Source organism: Tiliqua scincoides, chromosome 2 (genome assembly GCF_035046505.1).
Source record: "Tiliqua scincoides isolate rTilSci1 chromosome 2, rTilSci1.hap2, whole genome shotgun sequence".
In the NCBI taxonomy this organism is placed as follows: domain Eukaryota; kingdom Metazoa; phylum Chordata; class Lepidosauria; order Squamata; family Scincidae; genus Tiliqua; species Tiliqua scincoides.
Window position 1 is genome coordinate 33,027,810 of NC_089822.1, and position 16,253 is coordinate 33,044,062.

Here is a 16,253-nt window from a genome sequence, read left to right on the forward strand (position 1 = left end):
TGATCAAGGGCTTGCATCCCCCAATGGCCCCACTAACCGTGGCACACCTGCAGACCATTTGCAGCACACAAATATGCCGTGGCACAGTGGTTGAAAATTGCTGCACTAAAGGGCAACTAATAGGAAGCAGGAGTTCCTACTTCCTGTTAGTATCTCTGTAGCATGCAGGTTGGTTGCCTGCACATTTGGTTCTTCAGTTCATCAAGAATGTTAAGCAAGAAGCACCCACGCTGCAAGTGCTACTACAGTAAAACAAAGATAATAGGTCATGGGGGGCACTATTTATATAGCATTCTCCCGTATCTGCAGTTTCCTTATCCATTGGGGGCGGTAAAACAGAAACCCTGTGGATATGGGGGCTGACTTGTACAGTTTGTCAGGATCAACATTATTTTATCTGTGTTCATATACTGTTCAGACATCGTCTTCTTTAGAAAGAGTACATTATTTATTTAGCCTATTTTATATCTGACATTTAGAAATAAATTTTTTCACAAAGTGGCTCACAATTTAAAGCAACAAATGCAATTAAATAACAACAACAACAACAGGTATTTATATACCGCCTTTCTTGGTCTTTATTCAAGACTTTATTCAAGGCGGTTTACATAGGCAGGCTTTATTTAAATCCTTTATTAAATAGGGATTTTTACAATTTGAAAGAAGGTTCTTTCTTTCAAGAACCACTACATTCAGGTGTTTCATTCCGATCTGGCTTCACATTCTGGCCTCCATCCTCCCATGCTCAGAGCAGATGGAATAGCTTGGCTTCAGCTTGTCAGCTGCTTCAAGGTCGCGCGGTGCCGGTGGCCTTGAACTGGCAACCTTGTGGTTGTTATCTTCAGGCAGAGGCTCAACCCTCTAGACCAGACCTCCTGCCCACACAAATCACAAAGATAAAAAAATAGAACAAAACCAGAGAATCTTACCTGTAAAAGAATAAGCAAAGAAAGTGGGATGAGCCATAAAATTTTTTCCAAATAAAAGTCTTTAAGGTTTACTTAAAACTAGTAAGAAAGGGAGCTTGACAGATTTTCTGGAGGAGGGGATTTCACAACTGGGGTGCCACCACTGAGAATGCCCTACCTCTGGGACCTGCCAATCAAATTTGAGTTAATGGCAACTTAGAGTGTCTATGAAGTTAATTGTAGAACTCAGGCAGGGTCATGTGGGTGAATGGAAACTCTTTGAAAAATTGTAGTTCCAGGTCAATCATGGTTTTAGGGTAAATGTAGAAGTCTGTACAGGTAGAACCTATTTATCCACATATTTTATATCCATGAATCTGGCTCAATGTGGGTCTTCCGGGTCCACGTTGAGCCAGACTTGACTCCACCTGAACCTTCCACATCCATCTGCCTGCAGTCTCAGCAGGCTTCAGAATAGCCAAAAAGCCCCCCCCCCCAAAATACTACTTCTGTTTCCGGAGGGAAACCAATAGTGAAATTTTTAATGCCTTATATGGCATTGGGAGGCTCGGGGAAGCCCTCTGGGCCATATATGTATCTAAACAAAGCCAATTATACTTTAGATTGTTGCATGTTTTTACTTTGACCATATGCCTGTCGTAAACCTAGGGGAGTTTGGGGTGCTCAGAGTTCTTGGTTCTCAAACCCTAAAGCCCTCAAGGCCCCTCTGCTCAGTAGTACTGCCACCACCCTCTATGTGCCAGTGCCTCTGTCCAGGGACACTGAGACCCTCTAGGCTTAATTCTATCCCTTGCAGGCACTGAGCGTTTTCTCCAATTAAAGCTTCAGTCCTCAAGTTACTAGTCCTCAGTGAGCACTTGATAGCTTGCTGAATGGCTAGACAGGATTCTGAACCTTTGTCCCCAACAGACAATGAAACAACTTAGTAAAAGAGATTTTAGTTTATTAAGTACATAAGGTTACATAAGGTTACAGTAAGGCAGCAAATGCTAGAAGCATAAACATCTAGGAAACATATCAGCAATAAAATAATAAAGCTAACTGGCTATCTCTATTAATCCCCATCTCTCACCTGGGTCAGTTACTCTTGTAGATCTGTTAGCTCCAGGGCTACCTAAGAGGCCAGGTGCCCATGGTGGACAGTGGAGCTCACAAGCATGCAGGATGTTGCACCCAAAAACTCTGTCCAAGAAGGAACCCACACACTCTTTGGGCACTCATTATTAAATTTCTTATGCTAATAGTACTGAGGTGACTTCATACTTATTTAGACTGTCCAATCAGAAACTTTTGAGGACAGAACCTTCTCAAAGTTGGCCTGGTTGCTACCGCCTCCTAGTTCTTACCCCTCCCAACTGGAGATCCACAGCTGCACTCCATCACGCTTGATCAGGCGCCTCTATGTCTACTAAGGTGCTAAACATTCCAGTGGGTTGTAATTCTTGTTATCTGTCCTTTCTGGCCAGCAAAGGAGAGACAACAATCTTTTTGTTTATTTACTCACATTCTTGCAGCTCGGAACTGCTAGCAACTTCTCACTTACACTGTCTTAGTGTGGTTCAGGCTTCTACTGCCAACCTAGGCCTAACATGTACTTATTCATGACAATGCCCCTTTCCTGGCTTCCTTCTTCCTGCTTCTCGTTGCTTTTGTGTTAGGATTACAGGGTTGTTTTAGATGACTTTTAATGAAGTTATTCTACACGTGTGTTTCTTTATTGTATCATTGTTAATCAGGTGAATGCTACAATGGAAAGGGAGAATGCAAACATCAATAATAAATATTGTAGATTATGAGTGCTTGTAGATTATGATAGATGATGATAGTTTACAAAAAAAAAGTATAGTGCTTGCATAAGCAGAAAAAAGTTCAGACACAGTAGACAGTACAGCTGCAATGGCATTGTACTTCTCCTGTCTATCTTGCTGCACAACTAAAGGAAGAAAATGGGCAGACTTCTGGCTTGGGAAACACAGGAGGCAGTGGCGAAAGCAACAGTCACACATAACAGGTCCTGGTTTCACCTGAAACCATATTTCTTGTTTTTAGTGGGAGGAAGAGAGAAATCTCGGCGCATCCTTGTTGTTAGCAGGCCTGAAGCAGACCAACACAGTGGGATTCAGCTCTCGACTATTTGGCTGTGCACTTCTCGGTAAGCTTTGAGTGTTTGATTACAAGCTTTTCTTTTTGTTCTGCTCTATTAGGCTAAAGTAGCTGGTTTAATGAAATTTTTCAATTAAATTCTAATGTAGCCTTTGACCTATTATAAAATAAGAATTAAATAAAATGCAAGGTGCTACCATACATTCCAGATAATTAATTCTTCTTGTTTCCCAGTCATTGGAATACCAGTAGCGGGGAGGTACTGGGAGCTGTGCATTATAAGTTGGGGGTGAGAAGAAATGGAATCTGAGCTAGCACAATTGAACATATGAAACTGCAATACATACTGAGCTGGACCCCATTGGCTCATCTAGCCCAGTGGTGTCTTCTCTGGTTGAAGACAGCTCTTCAGGGTATTGCTCAGAGGTGTTCCTTGGGCCCTCCTATCTCAGATCCTTGTAATTGAAGGTGCTGAGATTTGAACCGGGGACCTTCTGCAGGTAAAATGTGTGGTCTACAACTGAACACACAGCCTTTTGCCTTTGCACAAGCCTTGGACAACCCACTCTTGGTTTCCAACCCCGTTTTGGAAAGTCTTGGTGTGTAGTCTCCGAAGTTCCTTATTTAACATTTTTTGTGTTGCTAAAATTACTTTTGTTTCATACGGGGCTTCAAATCCCTCAGTAGTTCTGTCCTACTCCTTTATTAGCTGTTAACTGGCTTGTTACCTTTTAAGTGTGAGACAATGTTGACACAGCATGTGACAGTTTCTGCTCTATGTCCCCCAGTTTGTTATGAAAAACTAACAGCGGTAATTTTGTGCCCAGTATGACAAGATAAGGAAGCTAATTCTGATTCTTCCCGACTGTAAGACAAAACTGCAGGTCCAGTTGGAAAAAAGATGAAAGCTCTAAACTAACTGGCAATGAATTTTCCTCATTACTGTTGGTTTGCGGTTAAAATTATTGATACACAAATGCATTTTGTCGTCATCTACAGCAAGCATTTTATATATTAAAACATATGCTGAATAATTTGAGAATACACTGTAGTTAGCAATTTGATTGTTGAGTGTGAGTGACCCTCCTGACATTGATTCAGAAGATCAAAAACTGTTTTCTGCTATGTCATGCATTCTGCAGTCTTGTCGACTCTAATGGAACGGTCCTCTGCAAAGAGTGAAAGATGTCTGTGGGCACAGACTGGCCTGCAGCACTCTAGCAGCTTATATTTAGCCATAGCCCAGTAAGCTGTTCTTTGTGCATACACTGCAGTGACTCCCTGAGAGATGAAAGTGTATCACAATAGATTGCATTGTTAGATGTGCTGTTGCGATTAATGTAAACTGTTAAAGGTGATACAAACTCCTGTAAAATAAGCAAGGCCTCATTTGAGATGTTCAACATTAATGGTTGGGGTTTGCCAGAATGAAAAGAGTGATGGCTAGATCTTGCTCATGAAAATGTTTCATCAACAAGTAATTGGGTTGTAAGCTTGACAGTAGTTAGGATAACATATTCTAGATTTCCTGCATTGAAAGGCCTTTTCCATGTAGGAAAAAGCATGAAACCTGCATGTAGATAACCTAATGTGTTAATCGAATACATCAATCTAATTCACGTCGCATGTGAAGCCACCTGTAGTCACAAGTATGGATAGTAATCTTCAAGGAACTCAAATTCTGCACCTAGAAAGATTGTACTAACATACCACCTACAAATTATGTCTGAATTACAAAAATGTCATCTTTCCCCTCTCCTTTTGAGTGTTTTTTTTAACATTGTTTGGTTCTTTCAAAACAACCAAAGTTAAGAAGTCTTAAAAAATATGCTTTTCTGATATAGAAGTAAGAAGACATTGTTCTCAGATAAGAACACTGAAGCAGAGATCATGAAGATTTAAAAGCTATTGTATGACAAAAATACTTCACTAAAAAAGTATGTGCAGTAGAGAAAAGAACAGCCTCTACAAAAATCCACGGGAAGATCTGCAGAGATTTTCCCCACCAGTGGCGTCACTAGGGTTCGCGTCACACCGGATGCCAGCATGTCACCCCCCCCCCCGCAGAGGGCGGGGCAACACCCCAGGTGGTGGCCATGGTGATGTACCATCACTCCGCCCACACTGGTTTTTTGGCTGTACCATTCGATTTAACAAAAATAGAACACATTCAGCATGAAATTATGCATTGATTGATATATAACATGATGGTATTATTCTTCCAAATTATTATTTTAGTGATTTTGGTCACTATTGGTGTCAGCCCTCCCCCGGGTGTCAACTTACTAACACCTTATTGCAGTAGTTCTCAAACTTTTATCACTGGGACCCAGTTTTTAGAATGACAATCTGTCCAAGACCCATTAGAAGTGGTGTCATGGTGGAAGTGACATCATCAGGCAAATTATTTAAATAAGTATAAATAATTAAAGAAAAACAAATAATTAAATAAGCAAAAGCCAGCCCTGTTCCACCAAGTGAATTTCCTCTGTAGCCTGCCTGCAATAACACCCCCCCCTCCAAAATCAGTAAGGTTTTCAGCCCTACCCAGTGCCCAGTTCAATTTAAGAACTTCTGTTTAAACCTTTTTAGTGGGTAGGAGGCTGCCTTCTGGAGCATTTATTGAGCTCCAGTTCCATCAGATCAGGACCATTCTGGTGGCTTCACATTCCCCTTTGCCTGGCCTGACCACCAGCCACGGCATGTTTGCTTACTCGCGAGTACACGTGACCATGAGGCTTAGTTTCACTTTCCATAGGGCTCAATACATTCGTCTGCTTGGAGGAAGGGACTTCCTTCTCAGGTGTTTTTTATTGCATTAGGACCAAGTCATGGATTCCTCTCAGCCTGCCCTTTCTGACAGTTTAAGGCAAGGTCGCCTACGCGCGTGTAAACACGCGATACAGCTCAGTTTCACTTTCCATAGGGCTCCATGCATTTTTTGTTCTCTGGATTTTTGGCCATAACTTTTGATAAAAAGGAGATGTTTCACTCTGGTTTTTTGCATTGCATTCAGCTGGACATTCCTCATCCAACAGTATATAACATGATGGTATTATGGCTGTGCAGCATGGCCTTTCCCAGTTTGAAGAGACACTTGGCCAACAGTCTGAGGCTAAGAGGCAAAGAAGGAAGGCCCATAGCCAGGGAGACAGACCAGGGACAGACTGCACTTGCTCCCAGTGTGGAAGGGATTGTCACTCCCGAATTGGCCTTTTCAGCCACACTAGACGCTGTTCCAGAAGCACCTCTCAGAGCGCGATACCATAGTCTTTCGAGACTGAAGGTTGCCAACAACATGTCAGTGCTTTCCAGCACTGACATAAGGGCAATGCAGCTCCAAGGTAAGGGAGCAAACAATCTCTTACTTTGAGGAGGCTTCCATGAGTGACACCTAACTGCAGGATGCAGCACATGGGCCTTTGGCACTGCTATGCCAGTGCTGGAAAGCACTGACATAAGGGGTTAGGATCGTGCCCTAAGTGGCATAATAGAAGCAACTTGTTTTTAAAAAGCTATTTCTCTGGTAAGGATTAAATGCAAAAGTCATGGAAAAGCAAGGATCTGTCCTAGCCGTAATGTGTGCCTGGAAAGAAACAAACACTGGAGCAAGTACTGCAATGGGCAATACACTACTTAGAGCGCAGTCCTAACCCGCTTTCCAGCACCAACATAATGGCAATACAGCGCCAAGGTAAGGGAGCAACATTCCCTTACTTTGAAGAGGCCTCCATGAGTGACACCCAACTGCAGGATGCAGCACATGTCCCACTGGCACCGCTATGCCAGTGCTGGAAAATTGTTTAGGATTTGGGTCTTATACATCTGCCAACCGGGCAGAGGCACTCTATATTTGTGTCCTCTTCTTTATGTGTATGTACATGTGTGAATAGAATTTCCACAAAGTGTTTATATTCAGTAATATCACTACCAACTTAGGGGATCTTTCTCCAAGGCCAAATGCTGCATGAAACAGCACTGAAAGAGCCTCCATTGAAGGCTTTGGGAGGTGATTGGTCCCACCCTACTGAGAATGCACTGTTCCCATTGCCTACAGTGGCTGTCAATCAACCTGGGATCAAGAAAGCTCTAGCACAGGGGTGCCCAAACCCCGGCCCTGGGGCCACTTGCGGTCCTCGAGGCCTCCCAATGAGGCCCTCAGGGAGCCCCCAGTCTCCAATGAGCCTCTGGCCCTCCGGAGATTTGTTGGAGCCCTCACAGGCCCGACAGCAACTGCTCTCAGCATGAGGGCGACTATTTGACCTCTCACATGAGCTGTGGGATGAGAGCTCCCTTCACTGCTTGCTGTTTCACATCTGTGATGCAGCAGCGGCAGCAAAGGAAAGGCCAGCCTTGCTTTGTGCAAGACCTTCATTCATTTATATAAGTTCACCTTTAATATTTTCATTTATGTAAACTTAGGTAAATTTATTCAAATTTTAAATGTAAATTCTCCCTGCCCCAGCCCCCAACACAGTGTCAGGGAGATGATGTGGCCCTCCTGCTAAAAACTTTGGACACCCCTGCTCTAGCAAAACAAAGCTAAAAGAGACATTTTGTTAGAGGCATTGCTTATATAGGTGCTTTTAAGGCAGTGTCTTCACAGAAGCTGACCCATCATAAGAATGGCCACCTTAAAAACATGGATTTTAGATCTTGTTAAATGGTGAGTTTTGGATGAAAAGCTAAATTTAGAGCATTGTATGCTAGAGACATCTAGTGACTGAAGTTCAGTATCAGGTTTTCCTGTCTGACAGTTATGTTGATGATAGCTGACTTACAGGAAGCTTAGTTTTGACAATCAAATCGTAATGACCTGTAAATCTAAGTTGGCATGCCGTAAATCTTCAGAGTACAAGAAAGCCGCTTCCAGTATTAAATGTGTTTTCCGTCTTAAATTCACTTTCACAATTGCTGTTTAATAACAGGAAAAGTGGAACTGCACAAGGGGCTCCGAGCTGTTTACCACCAAATGCCACTCATGTGGACCCCTGGGTATCTGAACAGAGCCCTGCAAGTAATGGAGAATGTGGCATTGCTACCTGAGGAGGTGAAGCTCTGCAAAGAAGCTGTAAGTGGAAAAAGAAAACTTACATGTAGCCTAATTGGATTTAGAAAAACAAATTATTTTCTGCAAAACTTGGGAAAGGGCTTGGTTTATTGCTGAACTAATCACCAGCCAACTTGGATCCCGTTGTGCCCCAGCTATGCTCAGAGCAGCACATGTTTCCAATCTCTTCCTCCTTCCCCCCCCCTTACCTTTCTTGATGCTGGTCTGCAGCAGTGGGAGAGAGGAATGGAGAACCCCCCCCCTCTCTTTCCAGCTTTCCTCCCCAGCTCCTGCCTTACTGTTACAGCTGCAAGTCAGGTGTGAGGAGCCTTGGGGGAATCTACTTTATGCAGTACTTCTGACAGGTGTTCCTAGTCCTTCTGACAGGAGGGATGAGTTGACTTCTTCTCTGGTTTGTATTAAAATCCAAGGTGAAGGACTCTTGTGGGCTGTAATGCTTGGTCTATATGATGTGTGCATTATGAGCCGCCAAGATTTGTATTTCCAAACCAGGAATTATGAAACACAGACCCCAGTGCATGTCTACTCAGAAGTACATCCCATTATAATCAATGGGACTTACTCCCAGGAAAGTGTGGATAGGATTGCAGCCTTAGTGTTATTTTTAGTTTAGTGGAGGATCATTTTGTAAAGCAGGGCCTTTTGAGAATGGAGCAGATGGATTCTCAGAGTTAGATTGCCAGCAGGTGGTTGAGAACTTCATGTTTGTTCCCTGCAGTGGTCTTATTATTTCACATTGTTCTAATGTGCGTTGAGTCAGTTGCCATCACCCTGAGAAGAGAATGTTATTTTTAGAAGCCCAAAGGAACACAACCAGCAAGTTATACTATTCTGACTTCCTGATCATGTTGGGGTGTTATCCTGTGTTAGATGAAGCAAGGTATATTAGCAGAGCTTTGCTTTCTACAGCTGCTTCTTTCAGAGTAGATAGTGGGAATTCAGTGAACTCAAGGTGCAGTCCTGCCCTATGCTGGAACAGGCATGCCAAGAGGCTTGCGCTGTATCCAGCACAGGATAGTGGCCATAAGCAGCTCAGCCAGAGGCAAGGGGAAACTTTTCCCCTTACCCCTGGGTAAGGGCCGCTGGTCCCTATGGGTCTCCTTGGACTTGCGCCACCTCTTGAGGTAGCACAAGTCCAAGGAGAGCGGAGCAGCTTGAGGCCACTCCATTCTCCCTGGGAACAGGGGTTGGAATCCTGCATAACTGCCGGATCCCAGACCCGCCTCCCGCTCTCCACCCGCCCATCCCTAGGCGACCCACCGCCTGTCCTTCCCCTGCCCAGGAACACCTCCCTCCTGCTTCCCCCGCCTACCTTTTTTCCTTGCATCAGCCCAGCTGGGCCGATGCAACTTGCGAGGAGGAAACCATCACGGAGGCTTGCATCAGACTCTGCAGGCTGGCATTTCTCAGAGTGTTGGCCCAGCTTCCTCTCAAGGAGGCACAAAGGGCACTTTTAGATTGTGCCCTCAGTCAAAACTCCATTGTCTGTGCAGTGAAATTATTGGAGATGGATTCTTGGCTATTAAATCTTTTTCTTTTAAATTGTATTGCATGAAATGCTTCTTCCTTATAGGAGTAGAATCTCCCTTCTCTACCTTTATACATAGTCACATTGATACAGAAAGAACAGGAAGTTTAAATGCCTAGCACTTACTGTTCCTCCATGTTCCTGTCTTATTCAAGAGGATATTTACTTCTGCACCTGGGGATACATAAAAGTTTTCAGCGTACAAGTCATCTCCAGAGGAGACCTCCTGGACTAACCCCCTTTGCAGGATACAGCAGGAGCTAATTTGGTGCACCTGCATCAAAGGGGGGGGATGCATAGAATTGGGCCTTTAGTCAACTATTTTATTGCCAAATCATTTGTACATTTATGCATTGGTTTTTTTTTTTTTTTTTTTTTAAAAACTTTATGTACTTGTTTTCTTGAAAGATGTTTGGTAAATGTTTTGCCCTTAAATGTGAAAAGAACTGAACTGTTTTAGTAGGACTGTTCCATCTTTCAGTCTTGGATAAATAACAAATTAGGGTGCTGTCTGCATGGCACCCTCCTTTTGCCCTCATGTGTTCAGACTGAGATTGTGAAGGCTAGAAATGTCCCTCTCAAAAAACATTGCCAGTATTTCAAGTTTTTAGCAAGGATCTCCAGATTGCATCGAGATGTCAAGTGGTGCTACACATTGATGACTATCCCTTCAATTTAGGCAACACTTAAGCTATCCAGCAGTTTTACAAGCCACTTACTATCTCTTCCCATTTTTGTTCCAAAGATGGATGTTCTGGCAGCCATTTTGCAGGCCACTCCTGCAACTGAAGGTTCTCAAGAAAACAGCAAGGATGCAGAAGAAAGCCCACAACCGGCAGCACTGGATGAAGAAGCAGAGATGCCTCGTCTGCCTGAGTACCTTAACAGGTTCAGGGTACGCAATTTCTTTCCATTCAGCCATTAGCCGAGAGTAGCTTGTAGCTGTTGTGCACAGTATATGGGACACATGCGCCTGTTTTTTTTTTTTCTGAGATAGCAGCACTCCAGAAATGCTCTCAACACTGACATTGAATTACTTTCCTACTGCTTCAAACAGGAAATTGACTTGTGAGAAAGGTGCTCTAGGCCACTTGTCTGTTGCCTGGTTGCTGGGATGTTGTTTTTGCTTTTCATACATCAGACTTGATAAGTCAGCTGCCTGCTAACGAGAGCAGAGTGTCACTCCCGCTCATTTACTTGTCCTTGCACTGTCTCTGGTTTCCTTAGACACGTTGTGTTCTTCACCTATTGTCAAACAGATAAACAAAGCTCGGATTCCTTCCTTCCCCATGTGAGTATTAGTGAGTGCAGATGACTATTTCTCAAGTGGAAATGTTCCATAACAGTCATGTAAACCACGTATAAATACCCTAAACACGAACATTTGGCAGTCTTGGGATCTCTGACACATTTTGTATTTGCAGATGTACATGAAAAATGAACAACAAAACTTATGTTGTAGCATCACATTCTTGTCAGATTCCTCTTCAGGAAGCTCTAGTCTAAACTATTGCTTTTTCTGAGCCAAACTTGTTCCATATGTAATCAGTTAATGACTGTTTCATCTGAGTACATCTGCTTAGACTTTGATTCTATGTTTATTCTAAGCAGTGGCTTAGTGGGGGGGGGGGGGTGTTGAACCTTAGGCAGTCTCTTTGTATATTTTCCTAATTGTGGTTTTGACCTGATTTATACCTCTGTCACTGGAAAGGCCTTCTCAGTGGCATAGCTAGAGAGGATGCAAAGCACTAGGTTTTGCAGGGAGCCTCACCACTGTGTGCAGGAGGGCCCCCCCCTTCAGAGTCATACCCGGTGGTGGGAGCAAAATAGTGGTGAAAGCTTGACAAAGGGACATCTGTGATGCTGCTGTAACACTGTATTCCATGGTGAGATGCTCATAACTTGACAGGTTTGTTGAAGAAGACTTGCAGCTGGAGTGTATCAAGTTTCCTTGGAAATACGTTTCTCTGAGTTCAGTGGAACATCCTCCCAAGCCTTTGTGCATAAGGTTGCAGCCCCAGGCACAATCCTATCCAACTTTCCAGTGGTGATGCAAGTGCAATGCAGCCCCAAGTTAAGGGAATGTTCCCTTACCTTGAGGAGGCCTCTGTAACTGTGCTCCACTGCAGGATGAAGGATGCATCCCATTGGCATGGCTGCATCAGTGCTGGAAAGTTGGCTAGGACTGAGCTCTCCATCTCTTGTAGAAGCAGGGGAGGGACTCTGGGGAGAATGTTGACCTGTTTCCTTCCATTGATTAGGCCTGGTATGTGGACCAGAAGAAGGGGTTAGAATGGTCTGTATCCACTATTCCAATACTATTTTTTAATATTATCAAACTTTCTGTAAATAAGAAATGAGCATATGAGGGAGAAAAATCAACCAGCTCCCTACTGTGCTAATTTTCTGCTTTCAGGCAATGGTTATTTTGTATAGGAGCATTTAAAAGAAGAGATTTCCCCATCTGCAGTTTGAAGTGACACAGGGCACAATCCTAACCAGATCCACTCAGAAGTAGGTCCTATTTTGTTCAATGGGGCTTACTTTCAGGAAAGTGTGGTCAGGATTGCAGCCACAGTCTGTTTTCTCAGTTTGCTGGGTGTGTAGACCCTGCCTTCGTGAAGATGTAAAACAAGAATCTGAAGGCCTGTGGACTGAACTTGCTGTGCTTGAGTGCAGCTGGACAAGAAGTGTATACTATCTTCCAGTGGTAAAGCACTGGAATTGGAATGTTAGCCTTGTCTTGGAGCTTGTGGTGATCTCTCATGCTATTGTGTTTTTAAGGCTGTGTTTTTACATCTGAAACTCAGCATTGTGTAGCACAGGTGATTACACACACACACACACACACACAAAATAGTATAGCTCACACAGCTGATCTCTGTGTGTCAGAAGGCATCCATATTATAGGGCCTGGGGGTCAGTTTGCTTGGAAGGAATTCTTGCTAGCCAATGCTTAGAAGCCACAGCATGGCATTTTGTTGTGTGCTTTGAACAGCTTCTGCTAAGCATTCAGGCCTGGAGATATAGCCATGGGGGTGGGGTGAGGCTGTGGGATTTCCCTGGTCCCTCCCCTGAATTTTCAACTGCCATTGAAGATTACAGAAGTATCTATCTGGCCCTTTTGTTTGTGGAGATTAAGAAAAGTGCAGCAGGCGTATTTTACCCAACTGCATATTAAAAACAAAATCTGCCCCGTCTGTCTAAAGAGTGCAAAAGAATTGGGATACTGGTCAAGCCCTAGGCATTTAGTTTTCAGAAATGTTTACATTTTATTATTATTTTAAAATCTAAACAACATTAAACTTGTTAGTATGCCTATATATGGATTTCTGACTTTCCTGCATAGATTCCCACCCCTTCAGCCTCTTCGCCACAAAATGTCTGGCTACAAGCCTGGGAACATGACTCAAAGCTCTCTTCCTACAAAGCCCAAGGAATAGTAGCATTTAAAAGGTAGCTAAGACAGTGAAGCGAGCCTCAATGATCTATATGCCCAGCAATGCAGCAGGATTGTTCAGTTCCTTTGTCCTTGATGTTGTTGGGGGTCACATTTCTCAAGAGGACATAATTTCCACTAAGCTAAACAAGGAGTTTTCCCAACTTTGAGTGACATGAATTGTGTAGCTGCAGAGTCCCCTTTCCTGCCAGTGGGGCTGCTCAAATGCTTTGATGTGAAGAGAGCGAAAGAGTCAAGTAAAGTGCAGCTGGAGTGGGAAAGGACTGATGAAAACTAGCCTGAAGGAAAAGAGCAGACATGGTGGCTTACACACTCCAGACAGTCCGGTAGCCAGAGGATGTAGAGGAACCATAATTGTCTTCCTGATTTTTCAAATGGGCAGCCATGTAGCAGTTTAAATAATTATTAAAAAGAAAAAAAAATAGGTAGCAGCATTGCGAAGCTCCTTTCAGTTCCCCAATAGGTTTTGCCTGCAGTCTGAAGTGTAATTACTAAGGAGTAAGTCCCCTTGAACTCAGGGAGCCACCTTTGCTCATCCCACAGGCACTTTTCATGCTTTTGGTTCAGTAGCATGTTGCACAACTAGGAAAACCGGAAACATTCCTAGGAAAGGGCTTATCTGTCAACGTGGTTCACCAGTGGAAGAACTGCGGAGCTAATCCACAGTGTCCCTGCTTGCACTTGAAATACCATAAATGCTCAAATAGATCTCCTGATCCCTGAAGTTAGACCCGTTAGGGAAGAGATAGCATTCCCTGTTTTCTACTTTCACCACACCCACGAGTGCTAGACACTGTATAGGTTTTGTTTTTTTTAATTGAGTGTCAGGCAAATCTATTATTAGCCAAGGAAAAGTGTGCTGGATTTGATATGGAGTGACTTGGTCAGCCTTCCTAAAATGGTAATTTTTGTTACCATTATGTATTATTTTCTGTAGCACTGAACCGCATCCAGGATGCTTATTCCAATTATCTTGATGAGAGGATTTGGAGATGTAGAGACATGTCCGAGATTACCCATTACTAAGCAGGTTTGGCAAGGTGAACCTGGGCCTCTAGTCTCAAAACCCAAACATCTGCTGGAGAGCCGGACTTCAGTCACTGGTTACCACTTTCAGTGTGATGTCAGGTTCTTGGAGGGTGGCCACTTCCATTCAGTTGTTGATCTTTATTTTGTCAATGTCTGATTTCACACACACTTTGGCAGTGTACATCCCGAGTTGCCCAGGAAGCTCAATAGGTGACCAGTCATTAACTTCTAGCCGACCTAACAGGGTTGTTGTGGAGATAAAATGGAGATGTGGAAAACCTTTTATATCATTCTGAGTTCCTTGGAGGAAGGATGGGATAGAAATGTAACTAATAATAAGCAAATAGATAAAAGGCAATATCCTTTTTAGTGAATGAACAAAGGGTGTTTTTGTTTGTTTTGTTTGTTTTTTAAGGGAGCAGACTAGAAATGGCTGGCTGGCTGGCCAGCCTCGTGTCTCTTTCCAAGGCAGTTCTCTTCCCAGTTTCTGGGAGGGTTCTCCATTAAGGCAATTAATTTGCCTTTTGTCTGGGGAACATCAGGCCATCCAGTAAAACTTCCATAACCACAAATGGCCTGCATCTTCAAGCACTTAAGAGAATTAATATTTTTTATGATTCATCAGGGTGTGTCGCAAGAAATACTGCACCACACATATAAGTCAAACTGTGATATGATATACTGCCCAGCTGTCTGGGCACATTCGGTATCACTGGAATGGAAACCCCCAACCCTCCTCCCGCTCTGTGCACCCACACAGGCAGAATTAAAGCAATTACAACATCTGCATACGGGGTGCTCAGCTTAAGATCACGTGTGCCATTAGAAAAGGGCCGTAAAGGAATGTCCTGGGCCTTAGTACAAAGGCTCATGGGAGCTATTTAGTATGCCATTAGTGTAAGCCTATTTTAAATTATTCCCATCTGTTGAAAGGAAGGTTAGCAGAAGCAACTCGGGGCAACTCCTTGCATCAGCATTGGGTTAGGAGGGGGAAAGGCCCTCAAGTGTGTAGATTGCTGGCCAGCCATTCATCATTTGTTAGCAGAAAGAGTTTTTTTTAATGGTGTTCATTGTGCAAACTCAGCCTGCCCCAGCACTTAGCTGAATTAAAAATTGATTGTTTTTGTCTCTGGTTTGTTATTGCTAAATACATAAAAATCTCATCTATAAATTCTTTTTTTCCTCTCCTTTGCTTTTGGCCAGGGAGAAAAGAAGGAATGCTCCTTTACTGTGGCTTATGCCCCTCTCCAAGACAAATGCAAGTCAGCTGTGCTGTGCCTGCTTGTAGGCTTTCACAATCCCTTTCCAGTGAAAAGATGGTCCAGGCTGGGCTGGTGTAGTGCGACTGGCTGATTAACTGTTGTTTTTCTTTCTTCTCACCCCTTTTTGTGACAGGAGCTGCATTCTAAACTGCAGTCGCTTGGCAAGGTGGACTCTGCAAGCTTGGCGACACTGACCACCCAGCTTGTCCAGGAAAAACTGCCAGCATCTGAAGTGGAAGACGTTGCAAAATACAAGCAGAAGCTGATGGAGTGGCAGCAAGAGCGGGCAGCTCTGACCGAAAGGGAGAGAGAGTCAAGAGAGAAAGCCAAGCAGGAGCTGGAAGCCCGGAATGCAGCAAAAGCATCCGTTTAACAGTCCTGGTCACAGACTCTTGTCGTGCTTGCTTTTCTTGGCAATAAACCCATGAGTGTTCTATGACAAAGTTTGCCTGGCAGCCTTGTTGAGATATGGCCTTTACTGTGTGAAAATTAAGCCTTTCTGGATCCATCTTGTATGTGGCCCCCTTACAAGAGGGGTTTGGTGGTGGTTCTTTTTCTTTTAAGTCAGCAGGTATTATTGCTGGAAGTCCCCATTTTGTATGTGCTGTGCCTAAGAGAGAACAGTTGTCATCTTATAGATTGCTTCCTTTTTAGAACCAGCCTGGTGAGAGAAGGCATTGAAAGTGCTATTGCCACAGTCAGTCTTGGCTCTCGTACCATTTTGGAAAAGGCTACTGCCAGTAAGGTAGTAATGCTTCACTTAGTATGCCCCACTCACCCTTGGTAAAAGGACTTGCAACCAGCCCTTTCTTCCTGGGTCTGTTACAGGCTGTTAACCAAAGTATCTTTTAAAAATGGAACCTTTTTCTTT

At 43.6% G+C, this 16,253-nt stretch overlaps 1 protein-coding gene across 1 annotated transcript in view; it reads left to right on the forward strand.

The window, feature by feature from the left end:
• The window catches only part of MRPS27 (mitochondrial ribosomal protein S27), a 63,657-nt gene extending 47,832 nt beyond the window's left edge, over positions 1 to 15,825 (forward strand). The window contains exons 8-11 of the mRNA XM_066617024.1: positions 2,979 to 3,081; positions 7,961 to 8,103; positions 10,377 to 10,526; positions 15,516 to 15,825. Of these exons, the coding sequence (XP_066473121.1) occupies positions 2,979 to 3,081; positions 7,961 to 8,103; positions 10,377 to 10,526; positions 15,516 to 15,755 (636 nt within the window). The 3' untranslated portion in view covers positions 15,756 to 15,825. The remainder of the gene's footprint in view (positions 1 to 2,978; positions 3,082 to 7,960; positions 8,104 to 10,376; positions 10,527 to 15,515) is intronic.
• Positions 15,826 to 16,253: the final 428 nt, after the last annotated feature.